A 26227-nucleotide genomic window follows, 5' to 3' on the forward strand; every position below is an offset into this window, starting at 1 on the left:
GTGCGCGGGCCTCTTAACTATCGCGGCCTCTCTTGTTGCGGAGCACAAGCTCCAGACGCGCAGGCTCAGTAATTGTGGCTCACGGGCCTAGTTGCTCCACGGCATGTGGGATCTTCCTAGACCAGGGCTCGAACCCGTGTCCCCTGCATTGGCAGGCAGATTCTCAACCACTGCGCCACCAGGGAAGCCCTGCCACATCTTCTTTATCCATTCGTCTGTCAGTGGACACCCAGGCTGCTTCCATGTCCAGGCTATTGTAAATAGTTCTGCAATGAACATTGTGGTACATAACTCTTTTTGAATTATGGTTTTCTCCGGGTATATGCCCAGTAGTGGGATTGCTGGGTCATATGGTAGTTCTTTTTTTGCCCTGAATCTTAGTATCGATTTGAAGAGACTAACCATCTTAACAACAGTGTAATCTTCCAATCCATGAAAATGATATATTTTTCAATTTATTTAGCTGTTCTTTTATTTCTCTCAGCAAATTTTAAGAAACTTTAAATTATCTGTTTCTATGCTCAAATTTATTCTTAAGTATTTTTATGCTATTGTGAATGGAACTGCTTTCTTGATTTCATTTTTCTCATTATTCATCACTAATATATTAAAATACAATTGATTTTTTTAACTTTTTACTTTATATTGGAGTATAGTTGATTAACAGTGTGTTGATAGTTTCAGGTGTACAGCAAAGTGATTCAGTTATACATATACCTGTATCTATTCTTCTTCAAATTCTTTTCCCATTTAGGTTGTTACATAATATTGAGCATAGTTCCCTGTGCTGTACAGCAGAAAATATAGTTGATTTTTATATGTTGATCCTTAGCTTTAGTGAACTCATTTATTCTAGTAGATTCATTAGATTCCTTAGATTTTCTATGTATGAGATTATGTCACTTGCAAAAAAAAAAAGACTTTTTCCTTTTCAGTCTATATGCTTTTCATTTCTTTCTCTTGCTTTTCTGCACATTATAATGTTCTACTCCACTAATATTTTGAAGAAATGAGAACAGAATTCTCTGCCTTGTTACTATTCTTAATGGAAAAGCATTTAGTCTTTCACCAATAAATATGATAGTAGCTGTAGATCCTTTATCAGATTGCAATAGTTTCCTTTTGTTTTTTCTTTGCTGAGAGTTTTTATCATGAATGGGCGCTGGACTTGTAAACTGAGTTTTCTGCATGTACTAATATCACCATGGAGTTTTTATCCTTTATTCTTTTCATATGGCTTATTGCATTAATTGATATTTGCACGTCATACCAACCCTTGCATTTCTGAGATTAAAAACATGGTCATGATATACAATACTTTTTATGTGTTTTGAGGCTCACTTTGCTTATCTTCTGTTAAGAATTTTTGTCTCTGAGTTCATGAGAGTTATTGGTCTGGAATTATTTCCATCTCTTTCTCTGGTTTTCATACAGGCTACTATTGCTGGACTTGTAAAATGAGTTTCTCATCTATTTTTGAAACAGTCTCTGGGATTTCCCTGGCAGTCCAGTGGTTAGGACTCAGGTCTGTCACTGCCAGGGCCCCAGGTTTGATCCATGGTTGGGGAACTAAGATCCCGAAGCAAGCTGCGTGGCCAAAAAAAAAAAAAAAGGAAAGAAACAGTCTTTGTAGAATTAGTTTTATTCTCTCTTAAATGTGAAGTCATCTGGGCCTGCATGCCTCCATTGTTTTGTGTTGTTTTCTTTGGTGACAGTATTTTAAATTACAAATTCAATTTTAGTAATAGATAAAAGGCTCTGCAGATTTTCTGCTTCTTCAGTTTTTATAATTTATGTCTTTCAAAGAATTCTCCTGTTTCATCTAAGTTTTTAATTTATTGGCTTAAAATTGCTTACAATATACCCTTAGTATCCTTTTAATGTTGATAACAACTGTAGTGCTGTCCCCTCCTTCATGCCTGAAGTCGGTCATTTGTGTCTTCTCTTTTCTTCTCAGTCTACTAGTAGTTTAGTAATTTTATTAATTATTTTTAAAGGTGCACCTTACTTTTATTGTTTTTTCTCTATTTTCTATTTTATTGACTTCTTCTTTTACTTTATTATTTCCTTTATTTTACTTTGGGTTTGATTTGCTCCTGTTTTAACACTTCTTAAGGTGGAAGCTTAGATTGTTGTTTACCTCTTTCTAACACAGACATTTAAATCTATAAATTTCTTTATAAGCACTGCTTTAGCTGTATCCCATATATTTAGATATCGTATATTTTTATTTTCATTCCATTCAAGATACTTTTTATTCCCTTTCTACTTCCAATTTAGCTTCCCTGAAATTATGGAGTAATTGTCCTGGAATTAATCTCTATAGGACTAAAAAATGTTTCTTTTAATCATGTGTTTTGTTTATGCCTAATAATTTTAATAGGTCTGATTCTTTTACTGATCATTTTTACCGCTTTCTTTTGAGGTAGATAGTGTGTGTGTTAGTCTCACTTTTTTCACATGTGGAATTTGAAGCTCATAATTTATTGATCTAAAGAATGAAATAGAATCATCCTTTTTATATTTTTGCCAGTGAAACACCAAATTTCAAGTGAAAGTCTTGAGGTGTATTAAAGTACAACATTTTTTGTAGTATTTCAAATACAGTATGGCGTGTATATATGTATGTATTTTTAGTCAAGGTGAATAATTAAGTATTTTAAAATATTTGGGGCTTTCTTAAATGCTGGCCTAGTGCCAGCAAATAGGTAGTACTCTACTTACATGTCCCTGATCGATTTTCATAACTAATCATACAGCTCAATGCAGATGCATAATTGGAAACTTTCTCATTAATTCCATTCCCAAGTTATTTAATGAACTCTTTTTGCAAGTATAAGTCAGAAAATAATGGGTCAAAACTTCTCTTATTTAAGCTAATTGGACATTTTCATTTTCATCATTCCTTCAGAATTAATACTACTATGAAAATGTAAATATAGAAGGTCTTTTAAATTTTAAAAAGGCATAATGCCTAGTAATTATATTTATTAGACTCACAGCTTCAATAAATTTGTGGAAATGATCATTTTTAAAAATTTTAGTAATTTGAAAATTCATACCGTCGCAAAAAACAGCATTTACTCACAATTAGCATATTAAATATTTGGATTAATATTCTATTTTATGCCTCTTAAAATTTCCTTATAGCCACTTAAATCATATGCATACAATTAGTTTAGAATTTGGTCCACCTCAAACATTTTTGATTTTTCTTATGAACTGAAGAGAATATTTACTAATAAGCAAATTAGCAGTGTCAATATGAGATATTTTATTTGGTTCACCTAAGGAGCCCAATTATTTTGAAGAACCTAAGTAGCATGATTTGCATATACAAAATCAATGTATAGATGAGCTTCAATATTAAAGTGTAGTCTCTACTTTGAAAACATTTTTTGGGTAATCAGTTTATATTCTTATATAATTTGAAACTTAAACTGCTTTTACTTTTAAATACTAACTTAGGTCTTTCACGAATTCATGGTGTCCTATCCCCACCTCTGTTATTGGTCACCTTTTTGTGTAGATTATCAAATATATTTATACATTGAACATCCCCTTCCTTAACATTTATGATGACTACTGTAAAGGTTTGTCTTTTCTTTTTCACTATGGACTTTAAGGCCAAAGTAAGCAGGTGTTACATAATATTGAACTCAACTACATTGGATCAAGAAGGATGTGGGGTGAGGGGGGGGAGGATCAGTAAGGTACTTTCCTTTGGGAATACCCCATAATCTAGTGCCAAGTTCATTCCAATTCATAGCCTGGAACAATAACCAATTGTCTTTGTCGCTGCAGTGTTTCACAGGCAATTTCTCAGATTTTTTTTTTTTTCCTGATTTCTTAGGGGAGATGGACTCTTCTCTGTCACTTCTGCTGTGATCCATTACTTTTATTTTTAGGTGTGGATTTCTTTTGTTCAGAAATAGTTGTAAGTCAGCTGTAAAAAATTGCTAATTGAAGATATTAACATAATTCTATTTCACATGCTTTAGTTAGTCTAGAAAATAGTCTTTTTATTTACAATTTACTGTAAAAGTATATTTTTTATGGTTTTCAGCAGTAATTTTGATAATTATCCTTAAAAGAGAAAAAAATTTTTATAACACGATAAAATTTTTTTAAATAATTTTTTTCCAAATATACTGTTAGATTTTTCTGTATGTATATTGTCTCATTTTCTATTTAGCATCAGATAGAAAAGTTCCAGACCTTGGAACTTCCCTTACTAATTAAAGTTCAGCCAAGTTAATAGCTGGGTGAGACTAAGCAGAAATCAAGAAAGAAATATTTTTTAAAATAAATTGGTCATTCTTTCACACGGAATATTGTAGCATACTTATGGAGAAACTCAATGGCCAAAGAGAAATGACTTCCAAGATGCTAACATATGGACCTATTGAAAAACAAATGGAGCTTGTTACCCAGTCACTGTGATGAAAAGCTTTTAGTGCTTTATTCTTAAGTATTAAAGGGCAGCAAGAGTCACTATTTATTACGGCAGGTCTCAGTCATGAATGAAAGGGACCAAAATCCAAGAACCCAGAGGAAATAGATACAGTTATAGTGAGCAAAGGAAAGATTGTGGATAAACTGTAATTGGTATCCTCAAAGAGTTAAGAAAACATGTTGCATCTCTAAAAAAAAACAGTAAACTGTGAAAAGGAAAACTGGAAAATGAGAAAGAGCTCTTAGAAATTTAAAATATGATAAACAATTAATTTTTTCAATTGAAGCATTGGAAGATAGACTCAAGTAAATCTTTCAGAAAATTTAACAAAAGCACAAGATGGAAAATAATAGTGGAGCAGCTTAGAGGGTCAATCCTGTAGTTTCAACATTCCAAGGAGAGGAGCTGCAGAGAGAGAAAAATGATTTTAAAAATAGCATAGGTCGCTCTCACCTTCTGAGATGGCCCGCACTCTGTCTGTGGAGTGTGTTTCTCTCTAAATAAATCCACTTCTTACCTATCAAAAAAAAAAAAAAAAAAAAGCATAAACTTAGACCTATAGACCATGAGTCTCCAGATTGTACCCTGTACAAATATTTAAATACTTAATCCAAGACCTATTATCATGAAATTTAAAAACATTGAAAAAAATTAGTAGCCTAAAAGCTTTCAAAAAGATAGTGGGGCACATGTAAAGAAGTTTGCATCAGAGTGAATCTGGACATCTCCCTAACACCATACACAAAAATAAACTCAACATGGATTAGAGACCTAAATATAAGACTGGACACTATAAAACTCTTAGAGGAAAACATAGGAAGAACACTCTTTGATATAAATCACAGCAAGATCTTTTTTGATCCACCTCCTAGAGTAATGGAAATAAAAACAAAAATAAACAAATGGGACCTAATGAAACTTCAAAGCTTTTGCACAGCAAAGGAAACCATAAACAAGACGAAAAGACAACCCTCAGAATGGGAGAAAATATTTGCAAACGAATCAACGGACAAAGGATTAATCTCCAAAATATATAAACAGCTCATTCAGCTCAATATTAAAGAAACAAACACCCCAATCCAAAAATGGGCAGAAGACCTAAATAGACATTTCTCCAAAGAAGACATACAGACGGCCACAAAGCACATGAAAAGATGCTCAACATCACTAATTATTAGAGAAATGCAAATCAAAACTACAATGAGGTATCACCTCACTCCTGTTAGAATGGGCATCATCGGAAAATCTACAAACAACAAATGCTGGAGAGGGTGCGGAGAAAAGGGAACCCTCTTGCACTGTTGGTGGGAATGTAAATTGATACAGCCACTATGGAGAACAATATGGAGATTCCTTAAAAAACTAAAAATAGAATTACCATATGACCCAGCAATCCCACTACTGGGCATATACCCAGAGAAAACCATAATTCAAAAAGACACATGCACCCGAATGTTCATTGCAGCACTATTTACAATAGCCAGGTCATGGAAGCAACCTAAATGCCCATCAACAGACGAATGGATAAAGAAGTTGTGGTACATATATACAATGGAATATTACTCAGCCATAAAAAGGAACGAAATTGAGTCATTTGTTGAGAAGTGGATGGATCTAGAGACTGTCATACAGAGTGAAGTAAGTCAGAAAGAGAAAAACAAATATCGTATATTAATGCATGTATGTGGAACCTAGAAAAATGGTCCAGATGAGCCAGTTTGCAGGGCAGAAGTTGAGACACAGATGTAGAGAATGGACATATGGACACCAAGGGGGGAAAACTGCGGTGGGGTGGGGATGGTGGTGTGCTGAATTGGGCGATTGGGATTGACATGTATACACTGATGTGTATAAAATTGATGCCTAATAAGAACCTGCAGTATAAAAAAACAAACAAACAAAACAACTAATACTAAACTTTCATTGGGTTATTTGTATGGAAATATGTTAATATAAATGTTTCAGACATTACATGAAATTTCTAAAAATCTTATATTTGTATTTGTATGGAAATATGTATGGAAATATGTTAATATAAATGTTTCAGACATTACATGAAATTTCTAAAAATCTTATATGTTCTGGTATAATGTTATAAGTAATAATCCTAGTTATTACTTTAAAATGTATATCTCAGAAATAACTAATTTTCTTGTCAACTGCATTATTATGAACTTTCATCACATCTTTAACTGTGGTCATTTTTAAGTCTTTTGTCATTTACAGACAGTTCTGGGTGTACTCTGATGCTTTTGCAAATATGTTCCTGTAAAAGGGTTTCATCTTCAAGAAATTCATGGAAAAGACTCTGACAAGTACAGGTTTCTGGTAACTGACTGTACTGCTGAACTGAATGAATAAGCATTTTCAGAACTCTAATGAAAAACTGATGAACTCATAAAAGTGCTAACAAAATATCAAGATGAAAAAAAAAATTAATTACATGGGACTGAGTGAACTGATGAGGATGAGTATAATTTTTGTGACTTTCTGTCTGAATTAAAAAAAAAAAAATCCCACAAGGACTCAGAGGCAAAGAATATACAAATCAATTTTCACTGCAAAGTAAAGGAGCTGTTACAGTGGAGGATTACTGGACTGAATGTCAATATTATGACATAGTATGAGTGTGTTTCATGTTTGGTAATTGCAATCATTGTTGCTTTTGTTGTGGTCATCCATGTACAATGCTTGGTGTCAGTCTATTTATCTCTTGTAAAAATAAAATACAGTGTGTGTGTGTGAAAAAAAAAAAAGATAGTGGGGCACATGTAAAGAAGTTTGCATCAGAGTGAATCTGGACATCTCATCTCAACCTTGCCAACTTAAAAAAAAAAAGGGAACAATACAAAATTCTGATGGGTAATACTTTTCATTTTGAAGGGCTATGCACCCCACACTATCAGTCAGTTGTGTGTGGATTAAGACATGTTCAGAGATGCTAAAACAATAACAAAATTTCCCTGCCACTCTTTTTGATGAAGCTTCTGAAAGAATGCTCCAGCAGAATTAAGGAGAATAGAATAGTCAAGAATTAGGAAGACATAGGATCCAGAAAAAAAAGGGGGGGGATTGAAAAGAAAACCAAGGAACCACATTCAAGGATGACAGCTGGTTCATTATGAAAGCAACACATACTTGAAGAAAGTTAGGAGTGGCATTTCCAGAGAGAAAAATGGAACTGGTAAATTATATAGTACATTGAGAGTTTAGAAAGTAGTATTGGTTTTTGATAGAACTGATGGATCTTCTGGAAAACATTTACATAGGTACATAGAATATTAAGCAATTTTTTTTAAAAAAGGAGGCAATTATTAACTCTAGGAAAAATTAAATATGGCAAAAGAAAACTTACTGATAGTATACCAGTTGGCTGTGAAAGTGAACAATATCTCAGCATTTATACCAATGGAAATACTATTAACACTATTAATTTAACTAAAAATTGAGCAGTGATTATGTTGGGAGGGGAGGGATAGAGTAGTTTAAAGAGCTGAATCCTCATTGAAGTCTGCAAATATTGCCTAATAGTCAGTAAGTCTAGAAATAGAATAAGCATCAATATTAAAATATAGAAGGATGAAGAAACATCTGAAATTTTTTAAAATGGGTATTTCCTGAGGATGATAGGGGGCCGTGTTTTCCATAAACTTTTAGTATTTAGGGCATTTTAAAACTGTTTGCAAATGTCCCTTTCCTAAAAATAAAATTTAATTTTAAAGGAATAGTGGTATTTAAAATGTCAAGGAAATAGAATAATTATGGACTGTAGTCAACTTTGTACATTTTTGTTTTATTATTTTCTAGAGTTCCTGGAATAACTATTGCTACAGACATTATCTGTGGTTTTCCTGGAGAAACAGACCAAGATTTTCAAGAAACAGTGAAACTTGTTGAAGAGTACAAATTTCCAAGTCTCTTTATTAACCAATTTTACCCAAGACCAGGAACTCCCGCTGCAAAAATGGAACAAGTTCCAGCTCAAGTGGTAAGATACTTTTCTTGTAAGGTATTATATTTAGCCAACAGCTATAAAAATGCAGCTGTGTTGCCTGCCTTAACACAACTAGCTCATGGTATAACCAACCCTTAAGTTACAAAATACGGAATGTTTGTTCCCAGTTGGGGTCAGGGGCAGGGAGACCTTGGTACATTAAATGACCTTAGGTAACTATAATATTACCTTTTTTTTTTTCTCTTGAAGAGTGAGGTTCAGATGACACGGGGAACATTTTTTAAACTAATATCTAGTACTAACTGTTTATAGGATAAAACCTTGGATCTTTCACAATAAGGCAAAATTTAAATATCTGTGAGCAAAGGAGGCTTCCCTGCTTCTTAAGAGATGCTTTTCATAATTTGTTACTTTCTGAGGGTCCCCTGGTTTTCCTAGTTTTCCATGGGATAGATATGATGCTGTCTGTCTATTTCGGATGTGTGTTGCTTTCACAGTGAACCTCAATTTAATTTCCTTCTTACATGTTCATAGATATATTAGAATAAGATGACCTAAAATAAATGTGAAAAAGTTTGAGAGCCAGTAAAGGCAAACTGTTTCCCAGAACGCACCAGAAATTAATGACCTCAAACAAACATTTAGTTTCTAGATTCATTGGCCCAAGATGAAAAAATGTTAGTAAGCCTTAAGAGGAAGTAGAATTTTTTTCACTGAAAATTTTCTGCTTTGTTTCTGATTACTAAAACAAATTGTGTGCTACCATTAATTTTTCATAAACATAAAAAGAAATCAAATGAACTAATTACTTTTTATATCTAAATTACAATTTTTATTGACATATAATTTGCATTCAGCAAAATTACCTCTTTCCGGCATATAGTTCTTTGAATTTTGATGAATGCATTCACTAGTGTAACTGGTCCCACAATCAAGATACAGAACGGTTCCATCAGGCCCCCCCTGCCAAACTCCTTTTTACTTTTTTTGTAGTTATCTACTCTCTCCATCCCCAGCTCCTTAACAACTACTGTTCTATTGTCCTTATAGTCTAATTCATTCTTTTTTAAACTTCTTTAATAAAAAAGTTTTTAAACTTCAAAATACCTGCAGAAAAGTGTACAACTGTATGTTTTCATAAAGTGAATACTTCCATGTAACCCTCAGTCTGATCAAGAAATAGGACATTAGCAGTACCCCAGAGGTCCCCATCATGCCTTTCTCTTTACTATCCTCTCCTATTTCCCAACAGAAACCACTATCCCTCATTCTGACATATTAGTTTGACCTGTTTTTAAACTTCATATAAATGAAAGAATTCATCAGTGTTTGAATGTTGGGTTTTTAAATTTGACATTGTGTTGGTGAGAGTAGTCTGTTTTTGCTAGTAGCTGTATCTCATTCATTTTCTTTGCTGTATAGTATTCCATTTATGCAAATCACAATTTGTCCATCCTAATGTGAATCAAGAAGAATTGGGTCTTTTCAACATTCCATTGTTAGTATTGCAACTAATACAGCTGTCAGTTTTCCTGCTTGTATCTTTTATTTGACTCGTGTATATAAACATTTCTGCTAGGTGTTTAGCTAGGAGTGTAATTGCTGGATCATAGGAAATACAATTACTCTCCTCTACTAGATGCTGCCCAATAGTTTTCCCAACTAGTTGAATTTAGAGTTCCAGCAGCAGTATATCTAAAAATGCTAGTGACTCTGTATCCTTGCCAACAGTTGGCATTATGTTTTTATTAGTAACCATTCTGATGGGAATGTAATGTAATCTTTTTTTTTTTTGGCTACGTTGGGTCTTCGTTGCCGCACATGGGCTTTCTCTAGTTGGGACGAGCGGGAGCTACTGTTCGTGTGGTGCATGTGCTTCTCATTGCAGTGGTTTCTCCTGTTGCGGAGCATGGGCTCTAGGCACGTGGGCTTCAGTAGTTGTGGCACAAGGGCTCAGTAGTTGTGGTGCACGGGCTTAGTTGCTCCGCGGCATGTGGGATCTTCCCAGACCAGGGATTGAACCCGTGTCCCCTGCGTTGGCAGGCGGATTCTTAACCACTGTGCCACCAGGGAAGTCCTGTAATGTAATCTAATTGTGGTTTTTATATCTCCCTGTCAACTATTGATACTGAATACCTTTTATATGTTTATTGGAGATTTGGATACACTTTTTCATGAAGTGCCTGTTCACACCTGTGCCCCTTTATCTCTTGGCTTACCTGTTTTGTTTGTTTCCTCCCCCATTCCTTCCTCTGATTTATAGGAATTATTTGTGTTTTCTGAATAGAAGTCCATTGTTGGTCATGGTAATTTAAGTACCTTCCATTCTGTAACCAGTCTTTGCACTCTTTTAATGGTGCCTTTTGAAGAGCATTCTTAATTTTATGTAGAATTTATCAATATTTTTCTTCTTGTTTTAGTGTTTTTTGAGTCCTGTTTAAGATTCCCTTCCCCACATTGTCATGAAGATACCCTCCCCCGCAAAAGGTACTCTTAGAAATTTTATGATTTTGCCTTTTACTTTTAGATCTTTAATCCAACTGGAATTTATTTTTGTTTAGATTATGAGGTACGGAGGTCAAGACTTTTTTAAAAATATAAGGATATCCATTTGAGTCATCACCACTTATGGAATATCTCATCCTTTACCCACTGCTCTGCCTGGTCACCTTTATCATAAATCAACTATCTCTACACGTGGGTCTGTTCTGGAACTTTATTCTGTTCCTTTGGTCTGTTGATTTTTCCACAAAATCACAAAGTTAATTACTGTAGCTTTGTAATAAGTCTTGATATTGGCAGTGTAAGTATTCCAAATGTTTTTTCCTTGAAAATTGTCCTGACTATTCTTGATCCTTTGACTTTCTAAATTTGTCAACTTCCACCAAAAAATCCTGCTGGAATTTTAACTGATATTGTATTGATTCTATAGATCATTTGGGGGGAAATTGACATGGTAATAATATCAAGTTTTTCATCTTTGAATAAAATAGAGCTGTTAGTTATTTTAATCTTCTTTATTTTCTCTCAATAATGTTTTATAGTTTTCTGTATACAAGCCTTGCATATCATTTATTATTTTTATCCATACATGTGTATTCCCTTGATATTATTAATCATTTTTAATTGTTACTACTATTTAGAAATAGAATTGATTTTAACACATTTACCTTTCACCCATCAACTTTGCTGAATTTATTTATTCTAATAGTTTTTCTGTAGGATTTTTTTTTCTTCCAATTTTTCTGTGTATACAATTGTATTATCTGAGGATAGTTGCAGTTTTACTTCTTCCTTTTCAATCCTCATAACTTTTATTTCTTATTGTATTGCCTGGAACTTCCAGTACACTACTGAATAAAATTGGGTAGTTTTCTCTTCTTTCCTAACTCAAGAGTGGAGTTTACAGAATTTTACCATTCAGTATAAAAGTTAACTGTAGTTTGGGGATTAGGGAAGTCCCTAGGTCCTAATTTACCGTGTGTGTGTGTAAATTAGGTAAATTACGTCTCTGTGTGTGCGCATGCGTGCTTTAATCATGAATAGAATTAAACTTTTATCACTTTCTTTTCATCTATTGAAATAATCATATGGTTTGTTTGTGGTGTTAAGTCTGTTCATATTGTGAATTCTACTGAATGGCTTTTGAATATTTAAGTCAACCTTGCATTCCTGGGATAAACTTCTCTTGGTCATGATGTATTATTTTTGATATGTTATTTCAGTTAGTTTGCTCAAATTTTGTGAAGAATTTTTACACCTTTGTTCACGGAAAATTTTGATCTGTAGTTTTCTTGTGATGTCTTCTTAATTTTGGTTTCAGAGTAATGTTGGCCTCATAAAATGAGTTGGGAAGTATTCCTTCCTCTACATTTTACTGGAAGAGTTTGTATAGTATTTCTATTATTTTCCCTTAAATATACCTAGAATTACCTAATGTATTAAGTGGAATTGTAAGATGGCCCCAGAAACTCCCTCATCCCTTCCCCCCTCATTAGGGTACATACTCTATGTAATCCCTGGGGCTGTTAATTTGCTATTTGCTCTACCCTTTGGTTTCTTGGTTCTGCCCTCTTGAGTCATTTTTCCTTGTTCATGAAGGCAGTTTCTCAAAAACGTTGTGGCTCTTCCCTGTACTTCGCTGGAGTTTATTCCATTAGACAAAAATCACATCAACAGATCTTTATGATATGATACCTTCTCTACCTTAGCCCCCTGCTGAGTACTTTTCTTTGTGTTTTTCCTCCTTGGAATTCCTGGAGCTTCTTTACTCTGCCCTGACCTCTTTCGTCAGCTTTGGGAAATGTCAGCCATTCTCTCTTCAGGCATTTCTTCTGCTCCATTCTCTCTTTCTCTTCTCTTCTAGAATTTCAGTTATACATGTTATGATATCTTCGTTATGTTCCCCAATGTCTAATTGATCCTTTTCTATATTTTTCCTTCTTTGTCCTCTTTCTGTTTCTGGATGTTCTCTCCTCACCTCTTTTCTAGTTTCTTGCTGTTCACAGTAGTGGATGGCAAGGTGAACAGCAGCAGTAGCGTGTGTGGTCCCTAGAGAAGCAGCACCACTGCCCACCCCTGGGGCTGCTGGAAATGCAGGCTCTCAGGCCCCACCCCATCCCAGACCTTCTCAGTCATTCTTTGTCTCCACATGATTTGTCTGTACATTAAAATTTATGAAGTGCTATTCTAGTTTACTAATCCTTTATTCATCTGTTTTTAATCTGCCATCAAACCCATATATGGAATTTCTCATTTTAATTTTTTTACTTCTAGAACTACAATTTGATTCTTTTTTTTTTTTATAGATTCCAGTGTTCTAGTGAAGTTCCCCATACTTTCCTCTATATTTTTTGAGCATATTTAATCAGTTACCTTAAAGCCCATACTGAATTCTCCAATATCTGGATCTAATGTTGGTTTGTTTGTATTGTCTTTTTTTTCTTGATTTTGATCATTTGTCTTCTCTTTCCATATACCTGATCATTTTTATTATATGACTACCATTGTTTATTTAAAAAAAAAAAAACAACTATAGGGTCTAGACTGTAATGTATCTTCCTCTGGGAGTATTTAATTTTGCTTCTGCTAGACTCTAAGATAAGGACTGATTATTTGAATTGACCTGAGATTGATTTTTCAAACGATTTTTCAGTCTTTCTGAGGATTGGGTTATTTCTGGCTTGCCCTTTTTTTTTTTTTTTTTTTTTTTTTTTTTAAAGAAATTCACGTTCTTATTTATTTATTTATTTTATTGATTGATTGATTGATTGCTGTGTTGGGTCTTCATTTCTGTGCGAGGGCTTTCTCTAGTTGCGGCAAGCGGGGACCACTCTTCATCGCGTTGCGCGGGCCTCTCACTGTCGCGGCTCTCTTGTTGCGGAGCACAGGCTCCAGACGCGCAGGCTCAGTAATTGTGGCTCACGGGCCCAGTTGCTCCGTGGCATGTGGGATCTTCCCAGACCAGGGCTCGAACCCGTGTCCCCTGCATTGGCAGGCAGATTCTCAACCACTGCGCCACCAGGGAAGCCCACCCTTACTTTTTGAAGGCAGGCAGGGGTGTGTTGGTTTTTAACAACTGACATTCAGCAGGATGGGTTCTGATTTATAGCTTTTGCTGATTTCCATAGTATTTACTTCCACTCTTGCCAGTTTCAAATCACCAATGTGATGTCACTGAACAACAGCACATGAAATTGGGAAGAGATGCACATAATCAACTCTTGTGAGCTGGTAAAAAGCCTGAGCCAACATACCACCTTAGTGGAGCTCTTCAGGATCTCAGCTGAAATTCTGTGGTGGTTAGCAGGGCCTTTTTTTTACGGCAGGTCTTCAACTCTAATTTTTGTCTCTGCAGGATCATGAGAAGGCTTAAGGCTCTGCACAGTTTCTCAGCCTCTTAGCTTTTACTTGGCTGCTCAGTCTCCCAGTCACTGCTTACAAATTAATAAACACCCAGAAGGGAAAAGTAGATCCAAATATTGAGCTTCTCTCTAGGATCTTAGTTCCTCAGGTTCTCACTGCCTTGGTAGCTTTTTGATGTTCAAACAGTACATATTATACATTTTATTCACCTTTTCTAATTGTTCTTGGCAAGATCATTGGTCTGATACAAGCTGGTTTGCCTTAGCCAGAAGCAGAACTCATTGCATAAAATCAGCGTTCAGATGCTTTTTATTTTGCTCTTTTATCTTTCAAACATAGCCCCTTAGCATCTTCCTTACATTTTTAGACTTCAGTCACCCAGTCCTGGCATAGCAGAACCTTTTTTTTTTTTTTTAGACTTTATATTTTAGAGCAGTTTTAGGTTCATAGCAAAATTGAGTAGAAAGTACATAGAGTTCCCATATACTCTGCCACACACACACTACAACTTCCCCTGATATCAACATCGCACACCAGAGTGTGGTACATTGGTTACATCGATGAACCTACAGTGGCACATCATTATCACCCAAAGTCAGTAGTTTACATTTCAGTCTACATTCTTTGCATTTGTGGAAATGTGTAAAAACATGCATCTACCATTATAGTATCATACAGAATAGTTTCCCTTCTCTAAAAATTCTCTGTGCTCTACCTGTTCATCCCTCCCCTACCCCCCAACACCTGGGAACCACTGATTGTTTTTACTGTATTCATAATTTTACCTTTTCCACAATGTCAGATAGTTGGAATCCTAGAGTGTTGTATCCTTTTCAGATTGGCTTATTTCACTTAGTAGTGTGCATTTAAGGTTTCTCTATGTCTTTCTATGGTTTGATAGCTCATTTCATTTTAAAACAATAGAAATTTATTGTCTGACAGTTCTGAATACTGAAGTCCAGAGGCAGGCCCCTGCTTCCTCTGGACCACGTAGGAAAATCCTTCCTTGCCTCTTCCTAGCTTTGGGTGGTTTGCTGCTAATCTTTTTCTTTTGCCTGTAGCTGATTTTCTGCCTTCATTGTCACATGGTATCCCTGTGTACCTCTGTCTTCACATGGCTATTTCTTGTAAGGGCCCCAGCTGTATTAGATTAGGGACCCACCCTATTCCTCAACTCAACTCATTACATCTGCAGTAACCCTCTTTCCAAATAAGGCTGCATTTTGAGATTATGGGGGTTAGGACTTCAACATATCTTTTTTGGGGGGAGATACAACTCAATCCACACACTTCTCTAAATTTCTGTAATTATGCTCTAGGTAAAAACTAGCCTGGAAGAGTTTCATCTTTATAAAATTCAGAATCTTAAATAAAAGGAATTAAGTATTAATGATGAAACTCTTCGATGACCTGCCATCAAAGAGAGGATATATCATGTGCATTGAATCTCCCTGGTTTTCCTAAATTTATCAAAAATCAACAACTGTCTACCCTAAGGTAGGTACTTTATGAAACTGCTTAGCAACTGGACGTCACTAAAATAAAACACTGCTACAAAATAGATATCCATTCTTTCTTATCTAATTTGTTTCCCATTTCCTTGCCTAAAAAATCAACAATGAAGATGGGCTCTAACCCCTTATTGGAAGACCACAATATCAGTTACTTCCAAACAACACTTTTTATTCTGTCTTTAGAATGCCTCTTAGTGAAAATATATTGTTTTCTTAGGTATATTTTATTTCCACTAAAATCAACCCCCCCCCAAATGTTCTTCTCCGATAAATGACATGAATAATTTCAGTATACTTTTCCCTTTCCCATAACTACTTTTACATGAATCCTAGTATTAATATAAGTAAATCCCAGTGCTTTTCATGCTTTATAGTAGAGCTCTGATAAATGAACTAAATTTTGTGTATTTTTTAATCATTTAAATCATCAAATGGATAAAAGCACCATACAGTTGAGTTTTGCATTTGCATAGGTGGGAGGGGCAGATTTTTTGTCAGTGCTTTATTGCCTGCTGAAAAAAAAAGTATAACCCTCTTAAACTGATAATGAAAATAACTTAGGCAATGTATTTTCATGATCAGGATAGACTAAAATTTTTTTCTTAGCTTTTGCAAGCTTATTAATATATAAGATTTAATAGTGGAATCACTTAAGCTAATTGGGAGTAACCTTAGACTTTTAGATGAAAGGTCAAATTTGCATGTTTACAAATTTCTATTTCATTGAGTCTTCCTTGAGTAGTCTTCATCAGTCTTAAGTAATTCTATTAGTATTTTAAAATTATGGCTGAGGTTCTTAGTCTGCCTAGAAAAGGTAACTTAAGTTTAAAAAGTCATTTGATTCTTAGCTATCAATTCCAGACTTTGTTTTTAGAAAATTTTGATGAAAAATAATGAAGTTGTAATGAAATCTTTATTTTAAGAGGCCTATGACTTGAGAAAATAATTTTTAGGTGATGAGAGTAGCTTTGGAATTTCATATTAACATTTAAAATGTTAAATTGTGACATTAAATCCACCTGCTTGCTTGTCTTACATCTTGGAACTAAGATAATGTCTTTAGATATATGTTAGCACAAGAGAATCATAACTCACTTACCTGCAGTTTCGAGAACATTTACCCTAGGGATAACGAAGCCACAGTAGATGCTTCCTGCCTCAGCTCTGAGGAGTGTGGGTGCATGTTTCTGAGACACCTGGAGGGCCATCCTTGAGATCGATCCAGGCAGCTTTGCTGAAACTGTCCCCAGTAGATTTCCCTGTGATGAGGGAGTGAATTTTTGCTGGAGGTATTCAAACCAAGGCCAGGTGACCTCTTGGAATAGATGTTGAATAAGAAATGTTCTTAAATCATATGCAGGTTTAAGAACAATGGCATATAATGGCTCTCCCAAATTTAGCTGCCTATGAATTCTTTAAAAAAGCAAAATAGAGAAATAAAGCAGATAGAAGGAGCTTTGTTACCTTCTCTAAATGTTTTTAAAAGCTTGTTGTTTCTGAGTATGATCTAAAGTTTAACAACTCAGTATTTCAGAGACTATCAAGTTGCCTTAATGGAAGGAATTCTGGTATTTTTGCCTTACTTGATAGTATAATTACATTATTTACACAGTCTCTGATTTTCAAATTAAAGTTTTTCCTTGGGGGAGAGGTAAAAATATTTTCAAGAGTTTTTATACTCTAGATTGTCCATTATACTTTATTCTAAATTGATTTCCAAACATATGTCTAGGGAAGCCCCTTTTCTCAAGATTATTTTCATTTTGACTTCTCTTTTCAGAAGGAATATTTTGGGATTCTTACATGATTGTGTTCGATTCTTCTAGTGAGTCTTTTTTTTTTAACTTATTTTATTTTTATTTGTCTTTGGCTGCATTGGGTCTTTGTTGCTGCGTGTGGACTTTCTCTAGTTGCGGTGAGCGGGGGCTACTCTTTGTTGGGGTGCATGGGTTTCTCACTGCGGTGGCTTCTCTTGTTCCGGAGCACAGGCTCTAGGCACGCAGGCTTCAGTAGCTGTGGCACGTGGGCTCAGTAGTTGTGGCTCGCGGGCTGTAGAGTGCAGGCTCAGTAGTTGTGGCTCATGGGCTTAGTTGCTCCATGGCATGTGGAATCTTCCCAGACCAGGGCTCGAACCCATGTCCCCTGCATTGGCAGTTGGATTCTTAACCACTGTGCCACATATCATTTCTCTTTTTATTTCCTCTTTTGGTAGGGTGTTTAGCCTGACCATAGTTTTGTTTTTAATAGATTTCAGCAGATCACTTAACAGAGCCTTTTATGATGACTGTAGTAACATTAGGAAGTATGAGCTAGATTATAATCCAGAGAGGTGGTTGGGAACAGCCTACTTTGTGTGAGTTTTTATACAGATGGTATTCGTTTAACAAATGGAGAATTGAATTGAATGATCTCTAAGGCCCCTTGAAACTCTTAATAATGTTTGATTCTTTATCATTTGGTTTTAAGGCCACCTTTCAAACCATGTTTAGAAAATTTAGGTGCTTTATTTTTCTAGATCATCGGCCTAAATATGTTTTCGGCATTTCCCTATTCTTTCACCTTTTACTTTACTGTGAATCCAATGACTTTTTGTTTGTATAATCAATAAATTGAATGACTTCTTCTTGAATGTGAACTAGGAATGTTAAACATAATAATTAAATTAGTTGATTGTACAGCTCAAAATGGCGGCATTGAGACCAGCTGTGGTAGAGAGAATAATTGGCCCCCAAAGATGTCCACACCCTAATCCCCAAACCTGTGGATATGTTACCTTACAGAGTTAAAAGGACTTTGAAGATGTGATTAAGTTAAAGCAGTTGAAATGGAGAAATTATTGTGGATTATCTGGGTGGGATCAGTGTAATCACAAGGGTTCTTGTAAGAGGAAGGCAGGAATGTTAAAGTTAGAGGTGGGGAGATGTAAGGCCACAAGCAGAGATCGGAATAATGTGCTTTGAAGTTCAAGGACAGGACCATGAGCTAAAAAATGCACATGGCCTCTAGAAACTGGAAAAGGCCAGGAACAGATTCTCCCTTAGACACTCCAGAAGGAACACAGCACTGCCAGCACCTTGATTTTAGCCCATGAGATCCATTTTAGGCTTCTCGCTCCCAAAACTAGGAAAGAGGTAGCACTAGTGAGACCACTATTTATTTTTACTGCCACAGGTGGATTTTCTTTTTTTCTTTTTTGTTTCATTTTGTTTTGTTTTTTAAAAGCTTGCTCCTGATTCCTCTCAGCCTAAATCATTCTTCAGAAAATCCCAACCTTCTCTCAGTGTATGCTCACCGCTCCCCCTAATTTTCTGCCCTCTGACCTCTTGCCTGCCTGCCTGCCTGCCTACCACAGAAATCTGCCTAACTTTTTATTAAGTCCTGATGTGACATTAACAAACTAAATTCCATTATTACATAAATCAGCTTTCATGTAGTCAGACCCACAGGACTAGACACGTGTAGACTGTAATTCCAGGATGGAGCCGTGTTTTGTTCAGGATGGTAAAGATAGGAAAAGCACAGATTTTTGTTGATACCTGAAACCCTTTCTTATGACTCTTCTGTTAAATACAAGCCATTGTAAGAAAAAATCAGGGATGGCTATACTTTGGAACCATGGGTTTGTCTTGGAAATCCTAGTATTCCAAGTTTTCTGAAATAACCCAACTTTAGGACAATGAAGAGTCAGATATGATTTGAGAGCCTTGAGTTCAGTAATAGCAGTCTGAATTTGTACTTCATCGTGACCTTACAGAAAATCTTTTTTTTTTAACTTCTGTACAAAAAAAGTGCACTTAACTTGTTTCTTATGATATTTTAAATTCTTGCTTTCATTTTGGCATTTATTTTTATCCTGCTTCTTTTATGAATTTATAATCACCAAAACAGTGGGAAGATATGTGGGTATAAGTTTTTCTCTCAGATGCTGAATGGTGGTGGGTATTAGGGTTGAGAAGGACTGAGTGAATTTATATTAAATAAAGGAATATAAATTCTATCCTTTGCAAAGTCATCTTTATTATATTTTAGTCTGACTTTTTCAGTGATGATTACATGCTTTGCTTTATATAAGTTTCAGAAAAGTTAGAAGGATCTACATAATTCTTTTATGCCTTTTATATGAACTTGATTTATTAAAATTGTAATATTCAATTTGAACTCACTTTTTATTACCTATTATTAATAACAAGTTTAGAACTGAGTAGACTTTGGAGTAACTTCTAAAGATAAAGAACCTTATGATCTATCTTATTTTTTGACCTTATTTTTTTCTGTGATAACTATGGTTCATTAATAACTCCATATTTATAACCTTCCAAGGGATTTGTAAGTGTAGTTCCAAGTATTAGAGCTAATGTTAAATGTGTATTTAGGTCAACAGAATATATTTGGTAATTTAATATGACACTCTTTTCTAACTCCTGCCTCTTAGAATCATGCTTATTTCATAATTAAGGACTAACAAATCAAATATAACCAGATAAGCATTCAAATGGATAAAACTGTACTCTACTAATTATGTTCTGAGATCATATAATCTATGATGAATGTCCTGATTCTTTATTTTTGCTACTCATAATAAAGCACCTTTATAGAAGTGATATGTAAGATTCAAAGGGCAGGGAAAAGAAACTTCCATTGTTTGAATGTAACACATGCCAGAATCGTATAGTCTGTGCTTTTCGTGTACTTTGTCCTGTGTTATTCTTCCAACAATACTTTCAGGTATCTGGTATTATTTTTTACTTTACAGATGAGTTAGCTGAGGCTCAGAGAAGTTAAGTAAACTCGCCCAAGGTTACATAACTACTAAGTGAAACGCTGGAGACTTAGACTCCATTCTTTGACTCTTTGCTCCATGCTCTTTTTTTTTTTTAATAATTAATTTTTATTGGACTATAGTTGCTTTACAATGTTGTATTAGTTTCTACTGTACAGCAAAGTGAATCAGCTATACTTATACATATACCCCCTCTTTTTTGCATTTCCTTCCCATTTAGATCACCACAGAAACTGAGTAGAGTTCCCTGAGCTATACAGTAGGTTCTCATTAGTTATCTATTTTACACATAGTAAACAGTAAAATAAGTATTTATCCCAGAAATTCAAAATAATTTTAGAACATTTTGACCAAAAAAGTGTTGGTTTCCAAAGTTGTTTTCTGTCATAGCAGTGATTTTTTTTATTTATAGGCCCTAGAAATTTTTTTTATTTCCTAAAAATGATTTTAAACTTTACAGAAAAGTTGTAAGATTATATCTCCAGTATACCCTTTACCAAGATTTATCAGTGTTTTTAACATTTTGCTGAATTTGCTTTCTCTCAAGAAACAGACAGAGACTTAGACATAGATTTTTCCCCTGAACAATTTCAGAATAGATTACAGACAGACATCATGCCCCTTTACCCCTTAATATTTAGTGTGTGTTTCCTAAAAACAAGGATCTTATATATAATCATAATATTGTTATCATATTCAGGAAATTTAACACTGACACTGTACTTTCCCTAATCTACAGTTCAGATTCCAATTTTGTCAAGAATCCCAACAGTGTCCTTCATAGCTGTCGTTTTTCTGATATGGGACTCAGTTCAGAATCTTATATTTAATCTCTTTAGTCCTCTTTAATCAAGACAGTTCCTCGGATTTTCTTTCTTTCTTTTTTTTTTCTGATTTATTTAGTATTTTACCATATTGTCTATACTTGAAAAGCCTCTGGAAAAGAAAAAGAGTTAAATATCAATTGGAATTAATCCTAAAAAAAAAAAAAAAAAAAAAAACTCACCAAAAGTCCCCATAATAGGCAGAATAATGGCCCCTCAAAGATGTTCACTTCCTTTTTTTGTTTAAATTTTATTTATTTTTTTATATAGCAGGTTCTTATTAGATTTTCTTTATATTTCATGACATAGTGACAATTTTTAAGAGTACTGGCCAGTTATTTTATGAAATGTCCCTCAACTGGGGTTTGAATTTTCCTCATGATTAAATTCATGTTATATATTTGGCCCTGTTAAACTAAATAAATGATGTTATGTTCTTCTCAGAATGTCACATCTGGAGGCACATGATGTCTTTTTGCCCCTTATTGGTGATGTTAATTTCGATCACATGGTTAAGGTGGTGTCTGGTTTCTTCACTGTGTACTTATCTATTTTTAGCATAAGAATGTTTACTCTCAAGTATTTAATAGGATCAAAGATAGGAAGAAAAAACAGGCCTTGAAAACTCAAAAATCTTAGTGGTTTAATTCCCACTTTCAACTTCATGATAGCTTGGACTGCTACAGTTATGTAGTCTAAAAGATTTTTCATTTCGGGGACTTCTCTGGTGGCACAGTGGTTAAGAATCCACCTGCCAATGCAGGGGACACGGATTCAAGCTCTAGTCCAGGAACATCCCACATGCCGCAGAGCAACTAAGCCTGTGCACCACAACTACTGAGCCTGCGCTCTAGAGCCCGCGAGCCACAGCTACTGAACCTGCGTGCCTAGAGCCCATGCTCTGCAACAAGAGAAACCATCGCAGTAAGTCCACACACCACAACGAAAAGTAGCCCCCGCTCACCGCAACTAGAGAGAACGCCCGCAGGCAGCAACGAAGACCCAAAGCAGCCAATAATTAATTAATTAATTAATTAATTATTGTAAAATTGGGTAATATTTCTTAAAAAAAAAAGATTTTTCATTTCTTAGTTTAAATCTATTCTAAATCTTTCGATTTTTTTCCTATCAGTTTTTAATCCTTAGGCTACAATATTTTTAAACAAGATACTTTATTTTTTCCCTTTTTTTAGTGAAGTATAATTGATTTATAATGTTTTAGGTGTACAATGAAGTGATTCAATTTTATGTGTATGTGTGTGTATTCTTTCTCAGATTATTTTCCATTATAGGTTATCAAAAGATATTGAATACAGTTCCCTGTGCTATACAGTAAATTTTTGTTGTTCATGTATTTTATGTATAGTAGTAGTATGTGTGTTTGTTAATCCCAAATTACTAACTTATCCCTCCCCCCAAACAAGATACTTTATTTTTTAAATTTTTTTTAACTTTTTATTTTATATTGGAGTATCGTTGATTAACAATGTTGTGTTAGTTTCAGGTGTACTGCAAAGTGATTCAGTTATATGTGTATCTATTCTTTTTCAAATTCTTTTCCCATTTAGGTTGTTACTTAAGAGTATAGAGTTCCCTGTGCTATACAGTAGGTCCTTAAACAAGATACTTTAAATTGAGTGTGCAGTGTCAGAGAGAGGAAACTGAAATTGGAAAGGCAGAAAATTTGTTTCATTGAAGTGCCTGTATATTTACACAGCAATTAAGTACATGTAGAACTTTCATTCTCAAAAACTGTGCAGATCAAAAACTTGTGTGGATCAAGAGGAGCTAGGAAAATTCATGGATGAAATATCTTTAACATTTAGGGGCAATTCATAGGTCATGAGTGACATATTTCTCCTGAAATGCTATGATACTCACCACTCTATTGGCTTGTTACTCAGTGTCAAAGTCATACCGTGGGAGTCAGAAATACTTTCCATGTACCCTGTATTCCTTTACTGTCTTTCCTCTGGACCTTCGTTATCTGTGAAGTCAAAAAGTGACCTCTCAGACTACTTTCTGGGTGATTTGAACTTGTTATTTTAGGACATCAAATGTGGAGGAAGAATCCTATATGTAAATTCCAGTTGGTGGGATTAAGTTATGCTTGATTCTACTTGGAAGCAAGCCCAGAAACATATGATTGAAATCACTGGGGACATTACAGAGTTAATTCCAACATCCAGTAATTGATGGATCTCTTCCCAACTAATTTGATATTAAATCTTAGAGAGTCCAGGAGCCCCAAGACCCCCAGGGAGCATCCCTTTTTGTTCACTTTATGCTATTAAAATGAAAATCAGTGAGTTCTTCAAAGGTCTAGAAAGGTTATCCAAATGGATAATTTGTCAGGTACCTGAAATCCTATTCCATTAGAGAACCTAAAGACCACTGTGAAGTAGTTTAATTTGATTTATCTTCTGTTAGCAGCCAGAGTTAACAGGGGCAGATTGGAAGTTGAAAGAAGGCTCTCTGCCGGCACCTCTCATCAGTGTGATGTAACCACAGCAGGCATAGTGCCCATGATGACCAAAAACATGGCTCTGGGGAGTAACTTAAGTCTCTTGATCACTTTGGCAATCGGATTTGCTATTTTAAAAATTATAGTTAAAGCTACAGTTAGGATAACATTAATTAATCTATCTGGTATCAGATAAGCTTCTATATGCCAGGAGCTGGGCTGGGCGCTACACCAGGTATCAAGATGATTCCTAGGCGTTCCTTATTCTGAAATAGCATAATCCAGAGAGAAGAGAAAGATGGTGTAAATGGCAGTACTACAGGGCAGTGTGTCTTGACTGCTGTAAGAGTGATACAAAAAGCTGTTAACACTTAGAGGCTTGTGAGTGTGATGATCAAGGTCACTGTCAGAAACTTTTAAGCTGAGGTTTTTACTCTATGAAAGATATTAGAAGTAAGGGACAAGATGTTTCTAGAAAATGATGAGTTTAGATGAGTTTAGTTCTTCTAAAATGCAGGGTTTATAGTAAATCATGAGAAGGACCTTTTAGAAGATGGATTGGGGCCAGTCAAGGGAATTCTGACTCTGTAATCACACCCAGACTCACAACCTTAGCCCCTGGGAACCTAGATAACGATCACAAGCTGAGCCATCAGAAGCACATCATCTGGGACTTCCCCGGCGGTCCAGTGGGTGGGTAGGACTCGGCACTTTCACTGCCGTGGCCCGGTTTCGATCCCTGGGTGGGGAACTTAGATCCTGCAAGCTGCACAGAGTGGCCAGAAAAAAAAAAAAAAAAAAAAAAAGAGGTACATCATCTGTACTTCGTAGGCAACATCTGCTGTTTGGATGTTTTCGAGCAGAGGAGTGACGCAATTTCAGCAGTATTGTAAGAAGATGAAATTAGGAAGAATATGCAGGATGCATTCACATGGAGAAAGCCTGCAGGCAGGAATTGAGAGGGTAAGGAAATAGTGTTGCCATGAGGTGACAGAGGTCTAAGCGTTGGTGGTGAATTTAGGAGTAGACAGAAAAGAAGGAACAAGAGAGACTTTACAGGAAGAATCTATGGCTTGTAGAGGATGCTGGCAGCTTACACCTTGTATAATGTTCACCATGTACCAAGTACATTTTTGATGCTTTGTGTGTATCGATGCATTTAATCTTCACAACAACCCTGGGTAGCGACTGTTCTTATCCCCATTTTACATTTGAGGAAACTGAGGCACAAAGAGTATAAGTAACTCACTCAAAGTCACACAGATAGTGGTGGAGTTAGGATTTAACACCAGGCATTCTGGCTCTGTACTCTGCTTCCTAGCCATGCTATCAATAATAAATTATAGTGGCAAGGGAGAAAGAAAAGCAGTGCCTAAAATAAAGCTCTGACTTAATTAAAATACAGAATTCTCAATTTCTATTTTAAATGTATAGAATTTTAGAGCCAAATTTTTACTCATTTAAAGGCAAAATGCTTTAACCAGCGTGACAACCTTGAAGAGGTAGGAATCTGTGCTCTGAGGCTTCACATGGTAAAATTATTTACCCAGTGTTTCATCCATGGAATAGATAATAGGGCCCAAATGGGTGAATGGACAGCGGCCATAGGCAGACCGCAGTGCTGCTCTAGCTGTCGTAAGGCGTGTCTGTAAGTGTTCAGGGTCAGAATCTGGCATTGAATCCCAGGCACCTCCCTTTGCCTTCCCAACAGTTGCCATGTTTTCTTTCACCCCCAGACCAGCTTCAGATAAGACCCAGGGTTTAAAACCTTCATCGCTATGCCCAAACTCCTTTTTCACTTTGACTTTTTTGCTGATCTCTGTTGAAAACAGAAACACAGAATGAAAACTTGGAGGAAGTTTACAAAGGTTAAAAAATATAGTCTCTCATTTTTAATTCTTAACTATCTTACTAGATCTAGATGTCATTGTCCTAAACAAATATTTTTCAGGAAAGATTTGTATGTCTATCACCGATTAGGATGGTGTCCTGAATCTCTGTGACCTACTGACTCTCTTGCTTGTGAATTAGTAAGGTGTTACTTAACTTGACCGTATCTGTCCACTTATCCTTCCATAGGTCTTGTGGATTCTTTCTCTTCAGCACTTAAGCCTAACAAAACCATGAGTAGCATAAACAGCATGAAACCGTGGGCAAATTATGTGCTCAGTCTATCAAAGACTGAGCAAGTGATGCCAGACATCATTGGAAATAGGATGAGATGGGGAAGACTGTTCTTTATTAGAACTCTTCCAAGGGAGAGGGACTGTATGTGGGTTATAACTAAAACCGTGAGAAGCCACCTGGAATGAGCCTTCAGACTCCCAAAGGATCTGCTTTGAGCAGCCTCTTAAAGAGGGAGCGCCTGG

The 26227-nt window shown here is 35.4% G+C and overlaps 1 protein-coding gene across 3 annotated transcripts in view; it reads left to right on the plus strand.

The window, feature by feature from the left end:
* The window catches only part of CDKAL1 (CDK5 regulatory subunit associated protein 1 like 1), a 657693-nt gene that overhangs the window by 476086 nt on the left and 155380 nt on the right, over window positions 1–26227 (plus strand). For all 3 annotated transcript variants that reach the window (XM_036869715.1, XM_036869716.1, XM_036869717.1), the window contains one exon: window positions 8264–8444. In XM_036869715.1, the coding sequence (XP_036725610.1) occupies window positions 8264–8444 (181 nt within the window). The remainder of the gene's footprint in view (window positions 1–8263; window positions 8445–26227) is intronic.

The sequence above is a fragment of the Balaenoptera musculus genome, chromosome 11 (genome assembly GCF_009873245.2).
Source record: "Balaenoptera musculus isolate JJ_BM4_2016_0621 chromosome 11, mBalMus1.pri.v3, whole genome shotgun sequence".
Classification (NCBI taxonomy): domain Eukaryota; kingdom Metazoa; phylum Chordata; class Mammalia; order Artiodactyla; family Balaenopteridae; genus Balaenoptera; species Balaenoptera musculus.